Consider the following 23,805-nt stretch of genomic DNA (forward strand, 5'->3'; position numbering starts at 1 on the left):
AAAGTTTCGCCCGCTCGTGGAATGGTGACAAACATTTACCCTTAAAAATCGCCATAGGTGACGTTTAAAAAATTCTGCAGTTTGCATGTTTTGAGTTACAGAGGTCTATGGCTAGAAGTTTGCTCCCGCTATAACATCACATGTGTGATTTGAACACCGTTTTCATATTCGGGCGCTGCTCACGTATGCATTTGCTTCTGCCCGTGAGATTGTCAGGATGGGGCGCTTAAAAAGAAAAAAAATATTTTTAATTTTACTTTATTTTCTTTATTTTGACACTGTTTTTTTTATTTTTTTTAAAAATTGGGTCACTTTTATTCCTAATACAAGGAATGTTAATATCAGGTCCTCTTTAATATGAGACCTCAGATCTCATATTTAGACTTAAATGACATAAGAAATATATTTTTTTATGTCATTTAATAAAAATGTCCCTTTAAGAGCATTGGGCGGTATTGAAGTTTTGACGTTGCTTCCACCCTGCAATGATATGGAGACGGATGGGGGCCATCTTCCCCTCACTCGTCTCTATGTCAGCCCAGGGACAGGACCAGATCGCTTCCACCACTGCCGGTGGCTCTGGTAAGCGGCGGAGGGCACCGGAGAGCCACCATTGATAAAAGTGATTTTGTGGTTCTTGAAGAGGGTACCGGGGTTATGGTAGAAAGCTGCTACCATAACAACGGTATCGCTCTTCAAAGTAGCGACGTATTCCTGTGGCGGGCAGTCTGTAAGTGGTTAAACCAATAAAAGGAGAAAAAAGTTACAATCATATATACACATATCTATACCCACTGTTGATCCAGAGGAAGGTAAAAAAAAAAAACCCAGCACAGCATGACGCAATTTGCTCCCGCAGGGGAAAAAGTTCCTTCCTGATCCCCCGAGGGGCAATTGGATATTCCCTGGATCATCTTTACCTATAAAGTTAAACTTTCCACTGTATACACAAATATGTTTGAAAAAGAGGATAAGTTGCAAAATAAGGACATGGCTCATTCAAAAATTAAACGAAACGCATCTCGCATAAGCAGCTCGCATGTTCTTTTGGCGTGCAGATATGTTAGGATTTATGTTTGAGTCTGTTTTGCAACCAAAGCTACAGTTTTAGCTTTGTGTGATCTGGTGGCCAAATAGCACCCAGTTTGCCTCATTTTCTGTTGTGCCACAGGGAGTACTTGTTTAGGGGTTCATTTCAACCTGTTATATTCTAAGTTGCTCTGAGACAGATACTGTGTTAAGCTTTATGCACATGGCTGTATAGGGCCTTATAGTGTGCAGACCTCGCAAAATGCCTCCCTAGGGCCCACTGTCACTGTGTAAAGCTACACATTGGGATGAGTGGGTATAGGTGGCTATAAACGGTTGCGTGGTTTGCATAAAGCACCCGCATGTTCCAAATGCAGATTAGCGCGAGATGCTGAAAAAAAATGCAGATTAATTTGCTGGAAAATCAAAGTTAGTTTCTTGATCGACTACTTATTTTTGTCAATTTACGGTATATCCACAACATTGGTCCCTAGTAGAGTATGATGACTATCAGGGTCGGCACCAGCAATAGGCAGGTCAGGCAGCTGCTTTAGGGCACTAGGGTAGGGGGGCAGCAGAATCCAGATCCCCAGCCACTCGCTGGGGATTCAGATTTTTAAAATGCTTGTCCCTCCAGCAGGCAAACTAAAACTTCCACCCTGCACCCCATAGAAGAGAGGGTGGAACATGAAAGCTTTAGTTTGCCTGCTGTTTATTAAACAGTATTCTGTCAGCGTGAAAAAGCTAGAGAACAGAAGGCAGGCAGGGCGATACGTGGATACCGCTGTCAGAGCGAATCCAATCAGGCAGAGGAAGGCGAAGTGGTGGACAGATTCCCATGTGTGCTTGTAGGAGCCGGGATACCAGCTGTCAGGCAGCATGGCTGTGCATGCTGAAGTCAGGCCGGCGGAGGAGGTAGGGGATTGAGAAGGCTCCCCACTCTTTGCAGCTTCTGCTGCCGCTGCTACCACTGATTCGGAGAGATATTTTCATGCCTGCTCCAGTGACAGTTAACCCTGGTTGCTGCAGATTCCTCCACTGACATCATCTGGAGAAGGAGCCGCAGGACTGGGAGGAACTGCAGAACTGGTGAGATCTGAGGGGTTGGTAAACCAAAAGTGTGTATGTGTGTGTGTGATGGCGGAGGGAGGGGGGTATCTGAGGTGTGTGTTAGAGGAGAGGTGTGGGGGCTGTGAACAGAGTGAAGAGATCTGGGGGGTGTGATCAGACTGGGAGTATGGGGAGGTGATCAGGCTGGGGGGGGGTATCTGGGGGTGTGGTGTAATCAGAGTGGGGGGTATCTGGGGATGTGGTGTAATCAGGGTGGGGGAATCTTTGGTAGGTGTGTTATGGGAGAGGTAGGTGTGTGTGTGTGGGGGGGGAATCAGAGTGAGGAGATCTGGGTGGGTGATCAGACTGGCGGTATCTGAGGGAGTGGTAATCAGGCTGGGGCTATCTAGAGGTGTAATCAGGGTAGGGGTATCTGGGGAGGTGTGATCAGGCTGGGGGGTATACGGTGGTATAATCAAGGTGGGGGAATCTGGGGAGGTGTGATCTGGGAGTTTGCTTATGGAGGGAACCCAACCCAGCCAGGGAACCCAGCCATTGGAAGTTTTAGTTGGCCTCACCTGCAAGCTGCCTGTGGCCAGTGAGGGAAAGCGAGGAATGCATAACCCCACCCCCTCATTACACACTGCTGTTTAGTGGAAGTTCAGCACAGCTCCATTTTCAATGGTGTGTGGCATCCTTCACGCTGGCACCCCATAACGGTATGGGTGCAATGTAAAGATGGCACTAGCTCGGTTTTAGACAAGGAATAGCAGGAGGATGGTTGGAATATGTTAGGGGGGACAATGTTTTCTTGCTGCCTGCCCCAGAATTAGGCAAGTTTAGGGACAGTATTGTCACAGATGATATTTCCAGGTGCCACAAAGAGAGGTCGCCATTTTGTTATGGGACCCTGCAACCAGTAGTTGCACCCCTAATAAGGATCCTTATCCTGGAAAGTTAGCTTTGTGAAATGAGCCTTTTATTTGCTAAAGCTATATCCACACTTCACAGAGGACAGCTTGTGTAACCAAAAGATGCCTGGTTATTTTTTTAAGACAAGGCTCTTTGTGAGATAAGGCTGGTTTACTAAAATACATAAACCTAATAAAAAAAAAGGTTTAAGCTGTGACTTGGTCTCTTTCTTCAGAGAAGTTATCGGGGTTACCTGAAAACAGCAGGTCATTGGAGGTCCTTAATATTTCTATCTACAACTTCTCTTCAAGTAAAAAATGTTTTCAAAAGATGCTACGTCATGCAGAATGTCCTCCCTAATGAACAATTGAAAGATTTTATATAAAGCGTTATGAAAGAATAAAAAAGGTACTGTGTGATTATAGCTGTATGTAGAAGAAAGGCCATAGGGGACTCAAGGTTAAAACCAGAAAGAGGTTACTTGGGGTCCAAAATATCTGTGGAGTACTGCGTGCATTAGTACTGAATTGGGTTACTGGGCAGCTATGGGGGTTGTTGTTGTTGAAAGTGAATGTGTGAGGGGATGTGTGAATGAGGGGATGTCAGGGTCATTCATTATTTCTTGCACTATGGGCCATGAATTCCAGCCTTATCTTTGACTGTCATGAACAAAGTTATTTTGTGTGACATGTCTCTTTACTTCCTTTTTACTTATGCATTGCTGTGTGGAGACATCAGATTATATTTTTAGCTTTTATCAAACCCTATAATTCGTGCAGTCTATGAAAATCACTTTTTGACAATGCTGGCTTTGCTGGCATTAGATATTGGATTTTTTTCCAAAATCTAGAATTCAGAGGTTGAGACTTCTCTCCTTTCCATTTAACTCTGTTTCCTTTCTTGAGCAGCTGCAATGATTCTGGTATATAACTTAGCTCACTTAGAGGTGTGAACTCAATCAAAATAACTTTAATATTCCGTTCCACCATTGCTTTATGCAGGCCACTTTCCATCTCATACATGACTTTATCAGAGGCATAGTTTTTGCTGAAAACAATGATTAATCTCCTGCTCTTCTCCAGAAATGCATTCATGTCATCGACCATAGCTGTATTGGAGTTAAAAAAAGAAAGTAAATGTTCAAAAGAAAATGCTGAACAATAGCTTATAACTTCATAACTTAGAGATAAGATCTACCAAAAAGCAACCTTTCTTATTTCTATTTTGAATAGTCTGTTAAAATGTTCAACATCTCTGTTACAGCAGTTTTTTTTCCACCTGTTCTATTGAAGAGATTCCCTTTCGCTTTCTATCATGCAGACACAACTGAAATTAGATGAATATGTCTAAAATGAGGTATATCCTCTCTTTGACATTAGTCACTGTGCTAGGTGTCCCCATTGGAAGACTTGACCTTTATTCTTAATTTGGTGACAACTCAAGTTTCTGGGGTTTCCCTACTTTAAGTTCCAGTGACAGTGGCCACCAAAACAAATAGAGAGGGTGAATATTCCCTGAAGGTTCACTGAAAAATGGAAAAAATATACAGTATGGCTTCAGTTACACATTTAGCCCTTTACCTAGATGCAGAATGTAAACATATTAACAAGGGCCTATAGCTCCAAACATCTAGGCTGGATGATGCAAAGTGTTGGTCCCATCGAAATAAGCAGCTAACAGAAGGGTTCAGCACATCTTTTGGACTGATTTATTAATTTACACCAATTTCCATTCCTTGTATGCTTTTTTTTTTTTTAAATAAAAAATAATTAAAAAAAACAGTTACACTGTTACTTGAGACCTACTAATTAGGCTTAGCTAAACATTGTCGCCTTGGCTGTTACCAAGTCATTCAGCCCACTGATAAACACTCAAGCCAAACTCCTAAGACCTCTTATAGGAAACCAATCAAGGATGAAACATAGGAGCTCCTACTGATGGCTTACTTTTAAAGGCACATGGGTTAGGGCAGCCATCCGTATCTTTACTGCCCTACAGAGGGGTTTGCATGGTAACCATAAGGCCCCGTACACACGACCGAGTTTCTCGGCAGAATTCAGCCAGAAACTCGATGGGAGCCGTATTCTGCAGAGGAAACCTGTCGTGTGTACACTTTTGTCCGAGGAAACCGACGAGGAACTCGTCGAGCCAAATAGAGAACATGTTCTCTATTTCCTCGTTAGTCAATGGGGAAACTTGGCTCACCGAGATCCTCGGTGGCTTCACAAGGAACTCGACGAGCAAAACTATGTGTTTTGCCCGTCGAGTTCCTCGGACGTGTGTACGAGGCTTCAGGGTCACTGAAATGTATACTTGCTAACAATGGAAGCATTATAAAAAAAGCAAATCTTCAAATTAATGTCAGCATGCAGGACCAAAAGAGACAGCAAAGAAGTATATGTGTGTGTTTAGTTGTAGATGGAAAATTGTGATTTTTTTTTTTTCTTGGATAGAGTAGGACCAGGTTATAATCCTTGTTTATGTTGTTTCTGCCCCTTGTGGAGAGTGTCCTTCATTTCTTGTTTAGAGACTTAACAGTAAATAAGAGATTATCTGCAATTTGAGGGAATATCCCAGAGATGCCACTAATAAATAGGTATTCTTGCCTTCCATTGTGGTGGCAAATGTAACATTTCAAATGTCCCATTACTTTTTGTCTTGGTGATAATGAAGATCAGTACAAATAGCACTAATGTATCCAGGTGGGGCACAGACAGCGCTAAATCAATTTACAGAAGTTCTAATAATTTTATTCAACATTTCCCAGTATTAGTTGCTAAAGAATTATTTTGCTCACCGTTTGGTTTGAAATAAATAATACTGAATGGGAAAACACTTTTAAAATAAAAATGTGTGCAGCCTTACTACAAAGCTTTATTTGTCAGAAACATTCCTCAATTTAAGAGTAGATTAAGGAAAATAAATTGGAATAGCCACAAATGTTATTTTGGAAATCTGGTAATATAATATATCGTTCTACTCTTGGGGCCCAGAAAAAGACATGGCTGATTGGATCATTATATTGTTAGGCTACTGGTGCCAATTCTTTGATATTGTAGAGAGGATTCTGGAGTATCCTTTTACTATACAGTACCCTTTTACTATACAGTATTACATTAATACTTTTCAGGTTAGGAGTGGAGTCATCTGTTGTCTGGGACTATATCCCCTCCACCTTATTGGTCCAATTAGGCCCTGTAAATTGTAAATGAGAATATGCAGATCTACAGAAAGACAGGGTTTCCGTGGGCATCGCAAAAGAAAAGCATTCATATTATGTAGCACTTTGTTTGTAGGTCCTGCTGCTCCAAGGCCATTGTTGAGATGCATATAGTGACACATTTGAGTCTACTAATTTAGTTAACACTCATAGTGAAAGGAGCGAGTCCCAGAAAGTTGGTACAGTATTCTACTCTGGGTTTCAGTCTGAATGTCACAAGTGGGCTTCAAACGCCTCTGAGCATGTTGTCAAAAGTTCCTGTCTTACCGTCAGGAATGTGTGCTTGTTCAATTAATCAAATCTTTGCCCCCTTGCCAGCCAGGCAAATCTGCCTCTGTGTACCCTTACCCTATCAAAGTTGACCAATTTGATAGTTTGGTCTTACTGAAAAATAACAAAGTGTGCTGCCATATGAAAATTGATGCAAAACCATGTATTTATGGCACTCTTACTCAGGCAATTGTGAATCTGTACACAGGAAAGGGAAAAAAATTATGAATAAAGAATGAGAAAAAAATTACAATTAGAGAAAAAAACTGTTCTTACCTCCTCCTGGAGTAACATCTCTCTCAAAAATGCATAGTTTAAAACCCAAGTTTTTTTCCAGAACTGGGGCAAGAATGCGTAATGCAAAATCTCTCTCTTCACCTTTGAGACTGGAATAACTTTCAAACGAGATGTATGCATCATATTCTTTAGAATCTGAAAAGCAAACACATAAATATCAACACATTTTCAGATGCAGTGCTTACATTGAGAAATGTAAGTGTAATGGAAACAGTTTGTGTGCGAAACCCAACAGATGTATAAATAAGACTTGAGAATCTATGCCTCCAGTTTACTTTTAAACTTTTTACACCATAATTAATATGCATGCTAAAAAAGATATACCCTCATAGATGTTTAAGAAAAAAAATCTTATACTAAAAACTCTCCACCCATTTCTTGTTAAGAAAAAAAAAACTCTCTACCCAGAAATGCTGGAAGAACTTGGTCTGTAAAATAAAAGTGTTACACATGTGATGCCTATTATCACAGATATTTGTCAGCTTGTTGGGAAACCTTTTAGCAACCTGTTCAATGTTGTTCTCATTGAGAGGAGGTGATAGAGGTAATGATAATATGTGTTCCACTTCCTCCCGTCAAGTGAGTTACCATATAATTAGCGTTGAGTGCCAGTGCACATCTCCACTGAATGTCAATCTACAGATCCACTACAATGTCCACGTTCTTTGCTTCTTCTGTGTGCACTATAACAATGTATTCATCATTTCTTCATCATTTATATAAATTATGATTGCTACTCATTTTTTTTTTTTTTTAAATAAGGAAGAGGGTGTAAAGATGATCTGCCTCAGGTGTAATATGCAACAAGAATGTCACTGTCAGTGAGTCCAAAAAAAATGTGGTCTTTTGCAGATACACACCAGGTTTACATCTACCCATGAATCATCGAAGAGATGAGAGAATGTGCATAACTGCACCATTGGACAGGATTTATAAAAAAAGTCCTGTAGATTCTGCAAGAAATGTTAGGCTTATTTACTTAAAGCAAATAGTATGTTACCGCTGTAATGGAATTTGCACTTTGCAATAGAGTTTTCCCTGGAGTATAATACATGTGGTGAATACCCAATTATGTGCACAGAAAATAAAAATAGAAAAAAAAAACAGCATTTTTGCTTGCATGTTTGGATGATGGAAGTCAGCAGCACTTCAGCCCATTCACTAAGCTCTGGGGATAATTTCCTTTTGCAAAGTGCACCTTCCCTTGCAAAGTGAGCAATTTGCCTTTAACAAATCACCTGTACTGTGCACTGGATTGGGATTTTAAACAATTTTATCTGCCTTTCCTGCTCTTTTCTGTGAACAACACCAAATAAACTTCACCTCTATGTAATGGAGATGAGGAGAAGGGCAGGTCTTAAAGGGGTTGTAAAGGTTTTTTTGTTTTTTTTTCAAAATAGGTTACTTTAAGCTAGTGCATTGTTGGTTCACTTACCTTTTCCTTCAATTTCCCTTCTAAAAAAAAATGTTCTTTATTTTCTTTGTCTGAATTTCTCACTTCCTGTTCCTCCTCAGTAAGGTGTTCAGTAAGCTGTTCTAAATGACTTTCCACCGTTCGGATGATGGTGGAAAGCTTACTGAGGAGAAACAGGCAGTGAGAAATTCAAACAAAGAAAAAAAAACATTTAGAAGGGAAATCGAAGGACAAGGTAAGTAACCAAAAATGCACTAGCTCAAAGGAACCTATTTAGAAAATAAAAGACGAACCTTTACAACCCCTTTAAGCCCCATACACACTATCAGTTTTCCTGCAGGTTTTTATCTTTAGGTTTACCAAAACCATGTAGTGCAAGGGCCTGCCTGATTGCATACGAATTAAAACTCTTAAGATTTGACCTCATATTAGATGGTTTTGGTAAACCTGAAGAGAAAAACCTGCAGGAAAACTGATAGTGTGTATGGGGCTTTAGTCCTTCATACCAGAAGAGCAGTCAAGGGTGACAAACTGTTCCTCCATAGATACAGTAGAGTGGGTGAGCATTGTCACTCTAGAACAGGAACTGTGTTACTAGCAGGATGACCAGGTAAAAATAGAAAAAAAATAATCAAACGTATGTAGGGACTGATAAGCTGTATAAAATTACATGTTCGGGGGATTTCAATATACTTTACTTTTCCTCAATAAAGTTTCAAGTGTGAAACTGTGACACCTACCTCCAGTTGTCTCATCAAGTCCTGTGATGTTTCTGTACAATAAAACAATCTCAATTCTAAAGGAGATGCACAGAGCAAACAAAAGTATAATAGCAAGTGAACAAGTCACAGCTGCAATAATCGAGGTTGTGAAAACACGTTTAGGAATATCTGGACCTTTGTCTGTTGAAGTAAAACAAGATTTAATTAGTGTTTAAATCTCTGAATACAAATAATGTAATTTTTTCCTATTTTACATTGTGTACAAATACAATAAAACACTATGGGCCAGATCCACAAAGCAGTTACGCTGGCGTATCTATTGATACGCCGCGTAACTTCTAGGTTGCTCCGGCGTATCTTTGTTTTGTATCCACAAAACAAGATACGCCTGAAGCTGGGCTAGATCCGACTGGCGTACATCTTAGTACGCCGTCGGATCTAAGGTGCATATTTACGCTGGCTGCTAGGTGGCGCTTCTGTCGATTTCCGCGTCGAGTTTGCAAATTAGCTAGATACGCCAATCCACAAACGTACGTCTGGCCGGAGCATTTTTTTACGTTGTTTCCGTAAGGCTTTTTCCGGCGTAAAGTTACCCCTGCTATATGAGGCATAGCCAATGTTAAGTATGGACGTCGGGCCAGCGTCGAATTTTCCGTTGCGTACGTCGTTTGCGTAAAACGTTCGCGAATAGGGCTTTGCGCCATTCAAAAAAAACGTTGATTACGTGGGGTCAATAGGAATTACCTGAGCCCAGTTTATGAGCTGATCCGTAAGTCTTTGATTATTTTGAAGGTTACAGTACATAATTGTGTCCCTTGCAGGGCATTATATGTTAATAACTTTTTTTCATTTACCCTTCTTAAGTTTATTTATTGCATCCCACTTCTGATGAGTAGCTATTGCGAGTCCACAATCAATGGTGCCAAGACTGTTTTTAAATAGTTAAAATCATAGATACTTTCTTTCTACAGTTTTTTTTTTTTTTTCATAAAGAAACTTGAAGCTGTATTTAGAATACTGTGGTTGATTTAATAAAACTGAAGAGTGCAAAAACGGAGGCAGCTCTGCAGAGAAACCAATCAGCTTCCTGTTTTTTTTTGTTGATTGGCTACTATGCACAGCTCCACCAAATTTTACAGTTTCCAGTTGTAGTAAATCAACCCCAATGGTTTCAATAATCAGAACCACTCAGTGGATGTGTCGGCTTAAAAACACACTCCTCAAAAAGCTCATTCAAAAAAAGCCAATAGTATTTCTGAACTACAGGGCCCCTATATGTGTGACAGAATCTTCTGATGCACTCACCCTACTGTCTTCCCTTTCCTAAGTGGGATTCCCACTACCCATGGCTTGTCCTCCTTTCGGCACCACCTGCCCAACCTGTGTAGGAAGTTTTGACAGCTAGACTTCTGCTGGGAGTTGCTGTCAAATAACACAGCAGGATTTGTACTTTAGAGGGAACAATTTGTTGCCCCCAAAGGGACCACAACCCAAACAGCGGTTAAATACTGTATACCTGCTGTCCAGGAATCCTGGACAAGGAGCATACTATATATATGTGTATATTATATAATATATACACACATACAGTATCTCACAAAAGTGAGTATACCCCTCACATTTTTGTAAATATTTTATTCTATATTTTCATGCGACAACACTGTGTACTTACTTTTGTTGAAAGTGGTTTAGACATTAATAGCTGTGTGTTGAGTTATTTTGAGGGGACCGCAAATTTACACTGTTATACAAGCTGTACACTCGCTACTTTACATTGTAGTAAAGTGTAATTTCTTCAGTGTTGTCAGATGAAAAGATAGAATAAAATGTTTACAAAAATGTGAGAGGTGTACTCACTTTTGTGAGATACTGTGTGTGTATGTATATATATATATATATATATATATATATATATATATATATATATTTACATATATATTGTGAGGGATTAGCTCGTGGGGATCACCTTTTCTGAAATCATAGTCTGTAAGCAGGCACTTTCTTTTAAGTCTAGCGGATGCCAGATTTTATTTATAAACGGTTTGCAGATTAAAATAAACAAAACAGTAAATTAAATCCTTGCCGTCCGGCGCTAAACTAAACAAACAGGATCTCCTCTCTATACAGTGTGGGGCTAGTCCCTGACACCCACAAAACATGCAGTAAAGCAAACCTTTTCAGTCCAGCGCTCCCCTCACTCAGGTCCCTTCCTGAGTTTCAAGCCAGAGCCCTGTTGTGCTCTCTTCCTGGTCATTTAAAGTCCAGCTGATTGTGGACTCCAGTGGACCCAAACATCCGGACCGGAACCCTAGCCAGGCCCAGAGGCTGTAAAACCCGGACCGGATTCCGGTTCAGTCCCTCATAATGGAATGTATGCGAGGTGAAATGTACCTATGATCATGTATCGCACCTTGCATACTGTCACATATCCTCCCCCTCTGCTCAAGCCCCTGCGGCTGAGCACTTGACCCTACCATACAGTGCACACGGGAGAGGGCATCTGCATTATTTTGGAGCTTTCCTGGCCTGTGCTCCACCGTAAATTTAAAAGGCTGTAAAGCCAGGAACCACCTTGTCACCCGAGAATTTTTCTCCCTGTTATTACACATCCACTTCAGGGGAGCATGGTCTGTGACCAGCTTAAATGACCTCCCCAGTAGGTAATACCTCAGGGAGTCTAAGGCCCACTTAATGGCGAGACACTCCTTTTCTACAATAGCATAATTTTTCTCGTGCTTGTTCAGCTTCCTGCTCAGGTATACCACTGGGTGCTCCTCACCATCCCTGATCTGTGACAGTACGGCCCCTAGTCCCACCTCAGAGGCGTCCGTCTGTATAACAAACTCCTGGCTAAAATCCGGGGTTATTAGTACGGGTACCATACAAAGAGCCTGTTTTAACTTCTGAAATGCCCCCTCGGCTTCGGGGTTCCATTTGACCATGACCGACCCCTTACCCTTCGTTAGATCGGTCAAGGGGGCAGCAATGGTGGCAAAATTGGGTATGAAACGCCTGTAATACCCCGTAATGCCCAGGAAGGCCCTCACTTGTTTTTTATTGACTGGTTGGGGCCATTTTTGAATTGCCTCAATCTTATTGGTCTGCGGCTTGACCATCCCCCGGCCAATAACGTACCCAAGGTATTTGGCCTCCTCCAGGCCTATGGCACATTTCTTTGGATTGGCCGTGAGACGTGCTTCCCTAAGGGAATCTACGACGGCTTGTACACGGAGCAGGTGCGATTCCCAATCTGGGCTGTGGATGACCACATCGTCCAAGTACGCCGCTGCATACGAGCGATGTGGTCTCAAAATTTTGTCCATCATTCGCTGGAATGATGCAGGGGCTCCGTGCAGACCAAACGGCATCCGCTTATACTGAAACGAGCCCTCAGGAGTGGAAAAGGCAGTCTTCTCCTTGGCCGATTCAGTAAGCGGTATCTGCCAATAACCTTTCGTTAGGTCTAGGGTCGTTATGTAGCGAGCCTGTCCCAACCTGTCCACAAGTTCGTCGACCCGGGGCATCGGGTAGGCGTCAAATTTGGACACATTGTTAAGTTTTCTAAAATCATTACAAAACCTAATACTGCCATCAGTTTTTGGGACCAGCACTATGGGACTTGACCACTCACTGTGAGACTCCTCGATCACATCCAACTCTAACATATTTTTTATTTCTTCCGCAACTGCCTCTCGCCGGGCCTCTGGAATTCTATATGGTTTTACATTTACCCGAACCCCTGGTTCCGTCACTATGTCATGTTGGATCGTGTTGGTCAGTCCGGGTAAGGGGGAGAAAAAGTCTCTATTTTTCTGCACGAATGCCCCAACGTCAGTTTTCTGTGCTACGGACAGGGAATCCGTGATGGGAACGTCAGGTATCACGGGTATCCGGTCTGTTGGAAGTGGGGACGTGGCCAGTAAAGTCTCTCGGTCCTTCCAGGGCTTTAAGAGATTTACATGGTAAATTTGGTGTGGTTTCCTTTTCCCTGGCTGGTAGACTTTGTAGTTTACCTCCCCCACCCTTTGGACAACCTCAAAGGGACCCTGCCACTTGGCTAAAAACTTACTTTCTACCGTGGGAACCAGTACCAACACTCTGTCCCCCGGGTTGAAAGTACGGACCTTGGCACCCCGGTTATAGACCCTCCTTTGGGCCTCCTGGGCTCGCTCCATATGTTCCCGTACTAGGGGCAGAACGGCTGCGATTCGGTCCTGCATCAAGGAGACATGCTCTATGATGCTCCTATATGGGCTGACCTCTCCTTCCCACGTTTCTTTAGCAATATCTAGCAGGCCCCTGGGATGCCTACCATACAAGAGCTCAAAGGGGGAATAGCCTGTGGAGGCCTGTGGAACCTCTCGTATGGAAAACATGAGATATGGTAGCAAAAAATCCCAGTCTCTCCCATCCTTGTCGACCACCTTTTTCAACATACTCTTCAATGTTTTATTAAACCTTTCGACCAGACCATCTGTCTGGGGGTGGTAGACAGAAGTACGGAGATGGGAGATTTTGTACAATCTACACAATTCCTTGGTAACCCTTGACATAAAAGGGGTGCCTTGATCGGTCAAGATCTCTTTTGGGATCCCCACTCGACTAAACACCTGGACTAATTCCTTGGCAATAACCTTGGCGGAGGTGTTACGCAAGGGTATGGCCTCATGATAGCGAGTAGCATAGTCCAGGATCACCAGAATATGCTGGTGACCCCGGGCAGATTTCACGACCGGCCCCACCAGGTCCATGCCAATCCTTTCAAAGGGGACCTCAATTATTGGTAGAGGAACAAGGGGGCTGCGAAAATGGGGCGATGGTGCCGACATTTGGCACTCGGGGCACGATTCGCAGTACTCCTTGACCTCTGCATGCAAACCAGGCCAGAAGAATCTTTGGGTGATTCTCTCCCTGGTTTTTTCGACCCCAAGATGTCCCCCCATTACGTGACCATGAGCCAGGTCTAGCACCACCCTGCGAAAGGGTTTGGGAACCAGTAGCTGTTCTACCTCTTCCCCTCCATGTTTTATCACTCGATATAACAAATTGTTTTTAATTGCCATGTAGGGAAAGGACGCCACCCAATTAGGATCCACCGGTTCCCCATCCAACACCTTAACATTTTCCCTGGCATTCATGAGGGTGGGCTCTCGCAGCTGCTCGGTACAGAAATCCTCCCTCCTGACCTCCAAGTCGGGTACCACATTTTGGCTACTCTCCATGTCAGGGTCAGGCGAGGTTTCCTGTTCGTTACCCTCAGGCTGGGTGCTAGCTTCTAAGTCCTCCGGTTCCCCAGCCATGGCAGGGAATGGTGGAGGATCTCCGGCCTCCTCGATCCCACCAACAGCATGCCCTTCCCTTTGGCAAAACGGGTCTGGTGAGAGTTCTCGAGTTTCCCCAGTAGGGGGAGCGCTATCTACGGGCCTCCCTTCACTCTCCCATAACTTCCAAAAATGAGGAAAGTCTCTCCCCACTAAGGCTTCATGGAGCAGTGAAGGTACCACCCCCACTGAATGTGTTACACAGCCCCAGGGGGTATCAACCTCAACCACCGCTGTCTGGTAGTCCCGAGTGTCCCCATGGATGCATATTACCCCAATACAACTGGGGTGTAGTTTTGCGGGGTCTACACACGCACTCCTGACTAAGGTCACCACACTACCAGAGTCTAGCAGGGCAGTAAGAGGCTTGCCATCTACTGAAATAACGCACATTTGTTTTTCAAGGCGACTCTGACCTGTCGCAACACATGCGACCTGTGCAAACAGAGAAATGCGTCTTACCCTATCAACATAATCACATTGCATAGGTTCATCATTTAGAGGGCAATCTGCAGCAATATGGCCTAATGCATGGCAACGAAAACACCGTATTTGCCCTACCCCCAGTCCTCTTACCGGTCCCAAAAACCTTCCTGGCTTCTTTGGCCAGTCTCCAGGTCTAGGACCTACAGTCTCATCTGCTGTAACAACAGTCTTATCCACTCTCCCCAAACTCTTGAACCCTGGAACAGTCTTACCCGAACCGCTGGGAGATCTTGCACCCCTAGACACACCGAAGTGGGGCGTAGGTGGGTTTATCAAGTCCTCAGTAGCACTGTACCTCTCCACTAGGTCCACCATTTGGGCTGCAGTGTTGGGGTCCCCCTGTCCGACCCACTTTCTCAGGGTAGCAGGGAGCGCACGCAGGTACCGGTCCATTACCACACGCTCCACAATCTGAGGGCTGGTCAGAGTCTCTGGCTGCAACCACTTCCTGGTGAGGTGGACCAGGTCAAACATTTGTGACCGGGGTGGCTTGTTGCTGGAATAGGACCACTGATGCACGCGCTGGGCCCGGACTGCCATGGTGACACCCAAGCGTGCGAGTATTTCTGTCTTTAGAGTCTCATAGTCCTGGGCCTTATCTGGTTCTAGGTCAAAATAGGCCTTTTGGGGTTCTCCTGTTAGGAATGGGGCCAATAGTCCCGCCCACTGCTCTTTTGGCCATCCTTCGCGGTCAGCGACTCTCTCGAAAGTCGCCATGTACGCCTCAACATCATCCGCCGGTGTCATCTTTTGCAGGTGGTAGGAAGCACGTACAATCTTTGGTTCCGCTAACACCGGAGGTGCGGACCCCTTTTTCAGTTCCACCAGAGCTTCGGCGAACTGTCGGTTCATCTCCTGCTGGGCAGCGTGTTGTGCTGCAACGGCCTCTGCGACTTGGCGGTGTTGTGCTGCAACGGCCTCTGCGACTTGGCGGTGTTGTGCTGCAGCGGCCTCTGCGACTTGGCGGTTTATCTCCTGCTGGGCAGCCTGTTGTGCTGCAGCGGCCTCTCGTTGTGCTGCAGCGGCCTCTGCGACTTGGCGGTTGGTTTCCCGCTGGGCTGCATTGGCCTGTAGCAGGGCCTTTAACATTTCTTCCATTTTCAGAAAAGTGCCCGCTGAATCCACCACGTGTGAGGGATTAGCTCGTGGGGATCACCTTTTCTGAAATCATAGTCTGTAAGCAGGCACTTTCTTTTAAGTCTAGCGGATACCAGATTTTATTTATAAACGGTTTGCAGATTAAAATAAACAAAACAGTAAATTAAATCCTTGCCGTCCGGCGCTAAACTAAACAAACAGGATCTCCTCTCTATACAGTGTGGGGCTAGTCCCTGACACCCACAAAACATGCAGTAAAGCAAACCTTTTCAGTCCAGCGCTCCCCTCACTCAGGTCCCTTCCTGAGTTTCAAGCCAGAGCCCTGTTGTGCTCTCTTCCTGGTCATTTAAAGTCCAGCTGATTGTGGACTCCAGTGGACCCAAACATCCGGACCGGAACCCTAGCCAGGCCCAGAGGCTGTAAAACCCGGACCGGATTCCGGTTCAGTCCCTCATAATGGAACGTATGCGAGGTGAAATGTACCTATGATCATGTATCGCACCTCGCATACTGTCACAATATATATATATATATATATATATATATATATATATATATATATATATATATATATATATATATATATATATATATATATATATGTATATATATATATATATATATATATATATATATATATATATGTATATATACTGTGTGCGCAATTATTAGGCAAGTTGTATTTTTGAAGATTAATTAAATTATTAACTGTTTGCCAACCACCCTCCGCATATGTACTGTGGCAAGATGGCTCAGCTGCGTACTGGTACAGCGATTCCTGCACTAGCATTTGTAGGCGCAAGGAAGCCAGTGGGGGAGCCAATCAGTGGGTCCGGCAGACTCAATGTCCGCCTGCTATTGTTCCCCGCAGAGACAGAACAGAGATCTGCCAAAGTAAACAAGGCAGATCTCGTTTTGTCAGGGGACGAAACTGAGATCTGTCTTCCTGCTAAGCAGTCCCCCATACAGTTAGTAATCACAAACAGGGAACACATTTAACCCTTTGATCGCCCCTGATGTTAACCCCTTCCCTGCCAGTGTGATTAGTACAATGTCAGTGCTTATTTTTTAGCACTGATCACTGTATTAATGTCATTGGTTCCCATAAAAGTGTCAAAAATGTCAGTTAGGTGTCCGATCTGTCCGCCGCAATGTCACAGTCCTGCAAAAAATTGCTGATTGCTGCCATTACTAGTAAAAAAAAAATGATAATATTTAAAATGCCATAAATCTATCCCCTATTTTGTAGACGCTATAACTTTTGCGCAACCAGTCAATATATGCTTATTGTTTTTTTGTTTTTTTTTTGTTACCAAAAATATGTAAAAGAATTCAAATTGGCCTAAACTGATGAAAACATTTGTTTATATATATATATATATATATATATATATATATATATATATATATATATATATATATATACACACACACACATTTGAATAGTATTATAGCTGTAAAGTAAAAAATATTGTTTTCAAAATTGTCAGCCTTTAAAATTGTCAGCCTTTTTTGTTTATAGCGCAAAAAAATCACCCATTTTAGAAAGTTCTCAATAGGGTTTAGGTCAAATTATGAAGGAGGCCATTATTTTTTCATCTTTAAGGCCTTTACTGGCTAGCCACGCAGTGGAGTACCTAGATGCATGCCATAGAGCATTGTCCTGCATAAATACTATGGTCTTCTTGAAAGATGCAGACTTTTTCCTGTACCACTGCTTGAAGAAAGTGTCTTCTAAAAACTGTAGGTAGATTTAGGAGTTGATTTTGAGTCCATCTTCAACCCAAAAAGGTCCAGCTAGCCCATACCAGTACCCCACCTCCACTTTGCTGCAGTCTGATTTGAAGTGGAGCTCTGTGCCTGTTACTGATCCAGCCACAGGCCCATCCATCTGGTCCATCAAGAGTCACTCTCATCTCATCAGTCCATAAAACCTTTGAAAAAACTGTCTTCAGATATTTCTTGGCCCAGTCTTGACATTTAAACTTATGTGCCTTATTCAGTGGTGGTCGAGTTTCAGCCTATCTTACCTTGGCCATGTCTGAGCACTGAACACCTTGTACTTCTAGGCACTCCAGGTAGGTTGCGGTTCTGGAGTACGACAGCACTGAAGTATAATGGGTTCCTGGTAGCTTCACATTTGATTCTTCTCAAATCTTTGGCAGTTAATTTGTATCATTTTTTTCCTCAACAAGTTTCGCCGGCGTATAACACGCACCCCAATTTTAAGAGGGAAGTTTAAGGAAAAAAAAATTCTCAGCACTCTTTACAGTAAAAGCCTCACCCATCCAGTACACATCCCCCCCATCCATTATACATCCCCCCATCCAGTACACAGCCCCCCCATAGACTATACATCCCCCCATCCAATATACAGCCCCCCTCCATTATACATCCCCCATCCAGTACACAGCCCCCCCATACATTATACATCCCCCCATCTAGTACACAGCCCCCCCATACATTATACATCCCCCCATCCAGTATACAGCTCCAAAGAACAAAGCGAAATGGGTTTCACCGCTCCAGGGAGGTTCCGAGTGCAATCGTGGATAAGTCCAGGTAAATATGGGTGCTGGCAATGCACTAGGCAATAAAAATGGCAGAAAACGGATGGATGGCCGCACACCAAAGAACTCTTGAGTTGTCTTTATTGAAGAAACATAAGCAAACACCGCAAATACACAGCAAGAATCGTATACAGCCGACGCGTTTCACACTTGGTTAGTGCTTATTCATGGCCATGTTTCTGGTCTGATCTGGTCACATGACTTCTCTCCTCTGATGGGCATGTGACTGCTCTCCTCCAATCAAAGCTACACTCAGAGGAGGAGGAGGAGAGCAGCCTGAAAAAAAACGGAGCTATAGAGACATTTACCAGCTTCGTTTTACAATGACGCTGACAGAGGAAGAGCGGTATACAAGGGGCTGGCAAGTGACTTTTTTTTTCAACTTTAGACTATGCAGAGAGCGCTGTTCCAGGGCCAGGTCCCGATCCCCGCCCCCTGCTGGTAGAACATGATATCCGCGTATAACGCGCAGGCACTGTTTACCCTCTGTTTTCAGAGGAAAAAAATGTGCGTTATACGCAGATAAATACGGTAGTTGATCTCCTTAGGCCACACCCTCCCTCATTCCACAAATACACATCACCTGGTATACTTAAATCCAATAAGCATTCAAGTTTACACAGCTTAGAGTTGGACAATATGCATAAAAATTATGATTTGGTCAAAATACTTACTTGCCTAATAATTGTGCACACACATATATATATATATATGCTTAGTGAACATGATTTCTCACAGGAGATGTGTTCCTTAATATAATTTTAATTTAACTACGATCAAATAAAATGTTTTTTGGCTGATATACCATGTGAATCTAATTTAACGTCAATGTCTAAAATGGAATATTTTTGTCGGAAATTCAACAAAATCCATGGTCATATTTCAAATATTTTTTCTATTTTGACTGATTCTTCTGTTAAATTGAGTTATATGGGAAAATGGGAAGAGGACATCCAGGAGAATATTGAGCTTGTAGAATGGCATAAAATGGCACGGGGAGCATCGCGTTCACTTATGAATACTGCTATGGTCGAGGCAAACTACAAAATACTTTTGAGATGGTACATGGTTCCCTCTAGACTGGCATCCTTTATACCTAATGCTCCTCTTTGCTTCCATGGATGTGGAAAAGAGGGAATGATGTATCACATATGATAGGAATGCCCCAGAGTGAGGCGCTATTGGATTAGAGTTTATAATTTTATATATACCCTTACTCAAATAAATTTAGTTAAATCACCAAAACAGGCGCTGCTGGCATATGAACTGAAAAATACTTCTAAACCCCAAAAATGCCTCATAAAATTTATTTTTGTCTCAGCCAAAATTATTATAGCTAAATCGTGGAAATCGGCCATATTGCCATTCGGACAACTTAAAAATAAGCTCTCCTGGATTATGCTCAATGAACATATGACTGGTATTCTACATGATAAACTGGATTTATTCAAAGCTATCTGGAATCCATGGGTCAGTTATCTATCTGATGATCCTAGGTCTCTTCCAGACTAAATTATTAGAACTTATATTGGGTGTCGCGGAGATATCCCCCCCCCCTCTCCCTCCCCCCCTTTTTTTTCTCTCCTTTTTCTTTTTTAGTTATTTTCTTTCTTCTCTAATGCATTCATACTCTTATTTTTATTGATTTTTTTTATTCATATTTAATATATTTTGGTTATATGTGATATGTTGGAGATAATTGTGGGCCCTTAAGAATGTATTCTTTGTTGTCCATTTTTGCAGTGATGATACCCATATGTCTTTCAAGTTATTTATTGGATGATATTTAAAGTGCCTTGACCTTAGATTGAATTGATATAGAATGTAATTAAAGACACTTAGTTAGTTAGATGTGTAAACGAGTCTCCTTAATGGAGACACATTTGAAAAGATTTGTATGGTACACAAAGACTACTATCTTGTATGTTATCGACTGTTGGAGAAACATTTCGATTGTCTGTTAACAGATTTTTAACCCTGATATTGTGTATTTTCTACTGCTTTTATCCATATAAGTCGTTTGTACATCTTTACTTGTACTTTTTTGTTATATGGAAATTGTAAATACCTTTAATAAACATATTGAAACAGGAGATGTGTTCCATGCACTAAGCCATTATTTTTTAATGCCACTACTTGACATCTGGACTCTTTTGACTCCCATTTTTGACAGAATGAGTACAGGTCTTATGCCGATGAAAAAAATCAGATGGGAAATTCCGATTGTCTGTGTGGAATTCCATCGTAGAAAAATACATGCATGCTCAGAATCAAGTCGACACATGCTCAGAAGCATTGAACTTAATTTTTCTTGGCTCGTCGTTGTGTTTTATGTCACCGCGTTTTGGACGGACTGAATTTAGTCTGACATTGTGTATGCAAGACAGCTTGAATGGAATTCCGATGAAAAAATCCATCTGATTTTAGACCATCGGATACTCCGATCATGTGTACGCGGCATCAGGCTTCATTTAGACATGTGGATGGGAGGTAGCAAAAATGCACCGCTGATTTGCGTTTACATGCCCCGTTCGCGTTGCTTTGCTTTGAGCCCGAAGCAAAGATTACCCAAATTTTAGCTTTACGGCTGCCAAATACTACACAATCAAGCAAATGGGGAAATGCCAAAAACATGATGCAAAAATGGGGCTAAAACAGGTGGTGAGAAGGCGTCACAGTGCTTCCTCGCAACCTGTCAGCAGCCCCTGACAGAACGATCTGAACATGGATCGAGCTTCAGAGGAAAGGAAGATGCACTTCTAAATCTACATTTTAATTGTCAGATAAAACAACAGTTAACCCCCCTGGCGGTATTCCCAAGTCTGGCTCGGGGTGGAATTTCAGGACCAAAAGCGGTAACCCCGAGCCAGACTCGGGATCGCCTCGCAGTGTCCAAAGGCAGGGTTTACTTACCTTGTCCCTGGATCCTGCGATGCCTCCCTGTTGTGTGATCGAGCTGTGACCTCGCTCGATTCACAGTGCCGAGTGCCGCCGAGCTCCGTTCCCTGCGACGTTACGACGCACGGGGGCGGAGATTGGCGCCAAATTTAAAAAGGTAAATAAACACAATACATACAGTATACTGTAATCTTATAGATTACAGTACTGTATGTAAAAAATACACTCCCCCTTTGTCCCTAGTGGTCTGCCCAGTGTCCTACATGCACTTTTATATAATAAAAACTGTTCTTTCTGCCTGAAAACTGGAGATTGTCCATAGCACCCAAAAAGTGTCCCTTTATGTCAAAAGTGGTTTTAGACCAGCTAAAAAACAGCAATAATAAATTAGAATACCTTGCAGAATAGAGCGATAGTGATTTGTGGGGAAATTTGTCATCAGAAAATTAAAAGTAATAATTTTTATTATTATTATATTATTTGTTATAATTATTTATATTTATTTATTATATTATAATTTATGATTTTGTGTTTCAAATTTTATTATACCCGGGATGTCTACTAGACTCTTGTTTGGACAGATTTAAGTGAGTTATTCCTAACAATTGCAGGCCTACAAAATAAAACGCCAAATTTCCATGCAAAATAATGGTACCGCTTTCAGCACCTAAAATCTGAAATAATCATACCGCCAGGGAGGTTAAGTATGTTGGTTCAAATTTTTTTCTAAAAATGTTAAAGATTATTCCAAGAGCCCCTATAGATAGCACACAGGTCCCGCTGCAGATTTTGATGTAACAATATTCTATTATCTTACCTTTAAGTTTCTTACCTTTCAGTTTGAAAATGTATGTCTTTGTGTCCGAGTCTTGTGAATTACTTAAACTGCATAAATATGGGTACTTAATATCATCCTCATTTATACTTGGTATGATTAGTTCAGTAATTTCAATTCCTTCTTTATTCTTGTGGCTTAAAACATTAAAGGCAGCATGTTTAATTCTCAGGGATAGGCAAGATATGCAATTGATTTGATTTACAAGTATACTGAAAAATGTCTGTAATTTTTGCAATTTCTAAGAAACAATTGAGGAACGTTTATAGATGGTTATATTACAAAATTATGAAAACACTTCCCGCCCCTTCTTTAAGCCCCCAAAATAGTTGGTTACAATAGTTGGTCGATACATGTTACTGGACCTTACTGAGCAAAATTTTGGCTGCTGCCTTTAAAGAAATTAACCACTTGCTGACTGCCCTATAGCACTTTCACTGCTACAGGGCGACAGATGTGCGCAGGATAATGTATATATATATACGTGATTCTGCACTTTCACCTGCAGGGGGCAGGCGCCGCCGGCAGGGCGCTTCTGCTGTGATAATTTACAGCAGAAGCTGATCTGCGGGTCCCAGGGACTCAATGTCCTCCAGCACCCCCCAATCGTTAGTAAAACAAAGAGAACTGAGATATGCCTATGTAAACAAGGGTGATCTCAGTTCTGACGAGGGGTGGGTGATCCTGTGTCTCTGCAAAGCAGGGAATATAATCAATATTTTCCCTTAGTGAAAGCAGCACGCTGTGTATACAAAAACACTGGCTAGGCACACAGTTAACCCTTTGAGAGACCTAGATGTTTAAGCCATTCCCAGTCAGTGTCATTAGTACAGTGACAGTGCATATTTTTAGCACTGAACACTGTATTCGTGTCACGGGTTACCGCAAAGTGTCAGTTAGTGTCTGATAGTCTGCCGCAATATCGCAGTCCCACTATAAGTTGCAGATTGCTGCCATTACTAGTATTAAAATGTTAAAAAAAAAAAATCCATAAATATATCCCATAGTTTGTAGACATTATAATGTTCACACAAACCAATTAGTATACACTTATTGGGATTTTTTTTTTCAAAAACAAGTAGCAGAGTACATATTGGTCAGAATTTATAAAGAAATCTTATTTTTTTAGTGGTTGTGTTTTATAGCAGAAAATAAAAAAAAAAAATTTTTTAATTGTTGGTCTTTTTTTGCTTATAGCGCAAAAGATAAAAAATGCAGTGGGGATCAAATACCATCAAAAGAAAGCTCTATTTGTGGGAAAAAAGGACATACATTTCATGTATGTCCTTATGTCATTTATGCCCAGCACAATTGTCAGTTAAAGTAACATAGTGCCGTACAGCAAAAAATGGTCTGGTCATGAAGTGGGATAAACCTTCCGGAGGTCAGGTGGTTAAGTAAACACCTGAATGGGAGTTTCAGCCTAATAGCCCATACACACACAATCAGAAAATTGTACGCAAAAAAAACGCTTTCCGAATCGATCATACGAAAATCTGATACAGAGCTTTCGAGAGACAGTCACATTTCTTTCGATATTATCCGATGGGACAAGCATGAACATTTTCCTTGTATGATACCTAATCGTACAATTTGAATTTAATTAGTGCAGTTGTCGTTTGAAAATACAATACAAATGAACTACAACCCATTACATCACTTTCAAAATGTTATTCTGTTGTA

General features: G+C 42.0%; 1 protein-coding gene across 1 annotated transcript in view; it reads right to left on the bottom strand.

Moving 5' to 3' along the window:
• Window positions 1-780: 780 nt before the first annotated feature.
• Window positions 781-23,805, bottom strand: part of IL18R1 (interleukin 18 receptor 1) — a 58,466-nt gene continuing 35,441 nt past the window's right edge. The window contains exons 7-10 of the mRNA XM_040336411.1: window positions 22,120-22,259; window positions 8,933-9,094; window positions 6,758-6,913; window positions 781-4,099 (exon numbers count right to left, since the gene is read on the bottom strand). Of these exons, the coding sequence (XP_040192345.1) occupies window positions 3,756-4,099; window positions 6,758-6,913; window positions 8,933-9,094; window positions 22,120-22,259 (802 nt within the window). The 3' untranslated portion in view covers window positions 781-3,755. The remainder of the gene's footprint in view (window positions 4,100-6,757; window positions 6,914-8,932; window positions 9,095-22,119; window positions 22,260-23,805) is intronic.

The sequence above is a fragment of the Rana temporaria genome, chromosome 2, assembly GCF_905171775.1.
Source record: "Rana temporaria chromosome 2, aRanTem1.1, whole genome shotgun sequence".
NCBI lineage: Eukaryota > Metazoa > Chordata > Amphibia > Anura > Ranidae > Rana > Rana temporaria.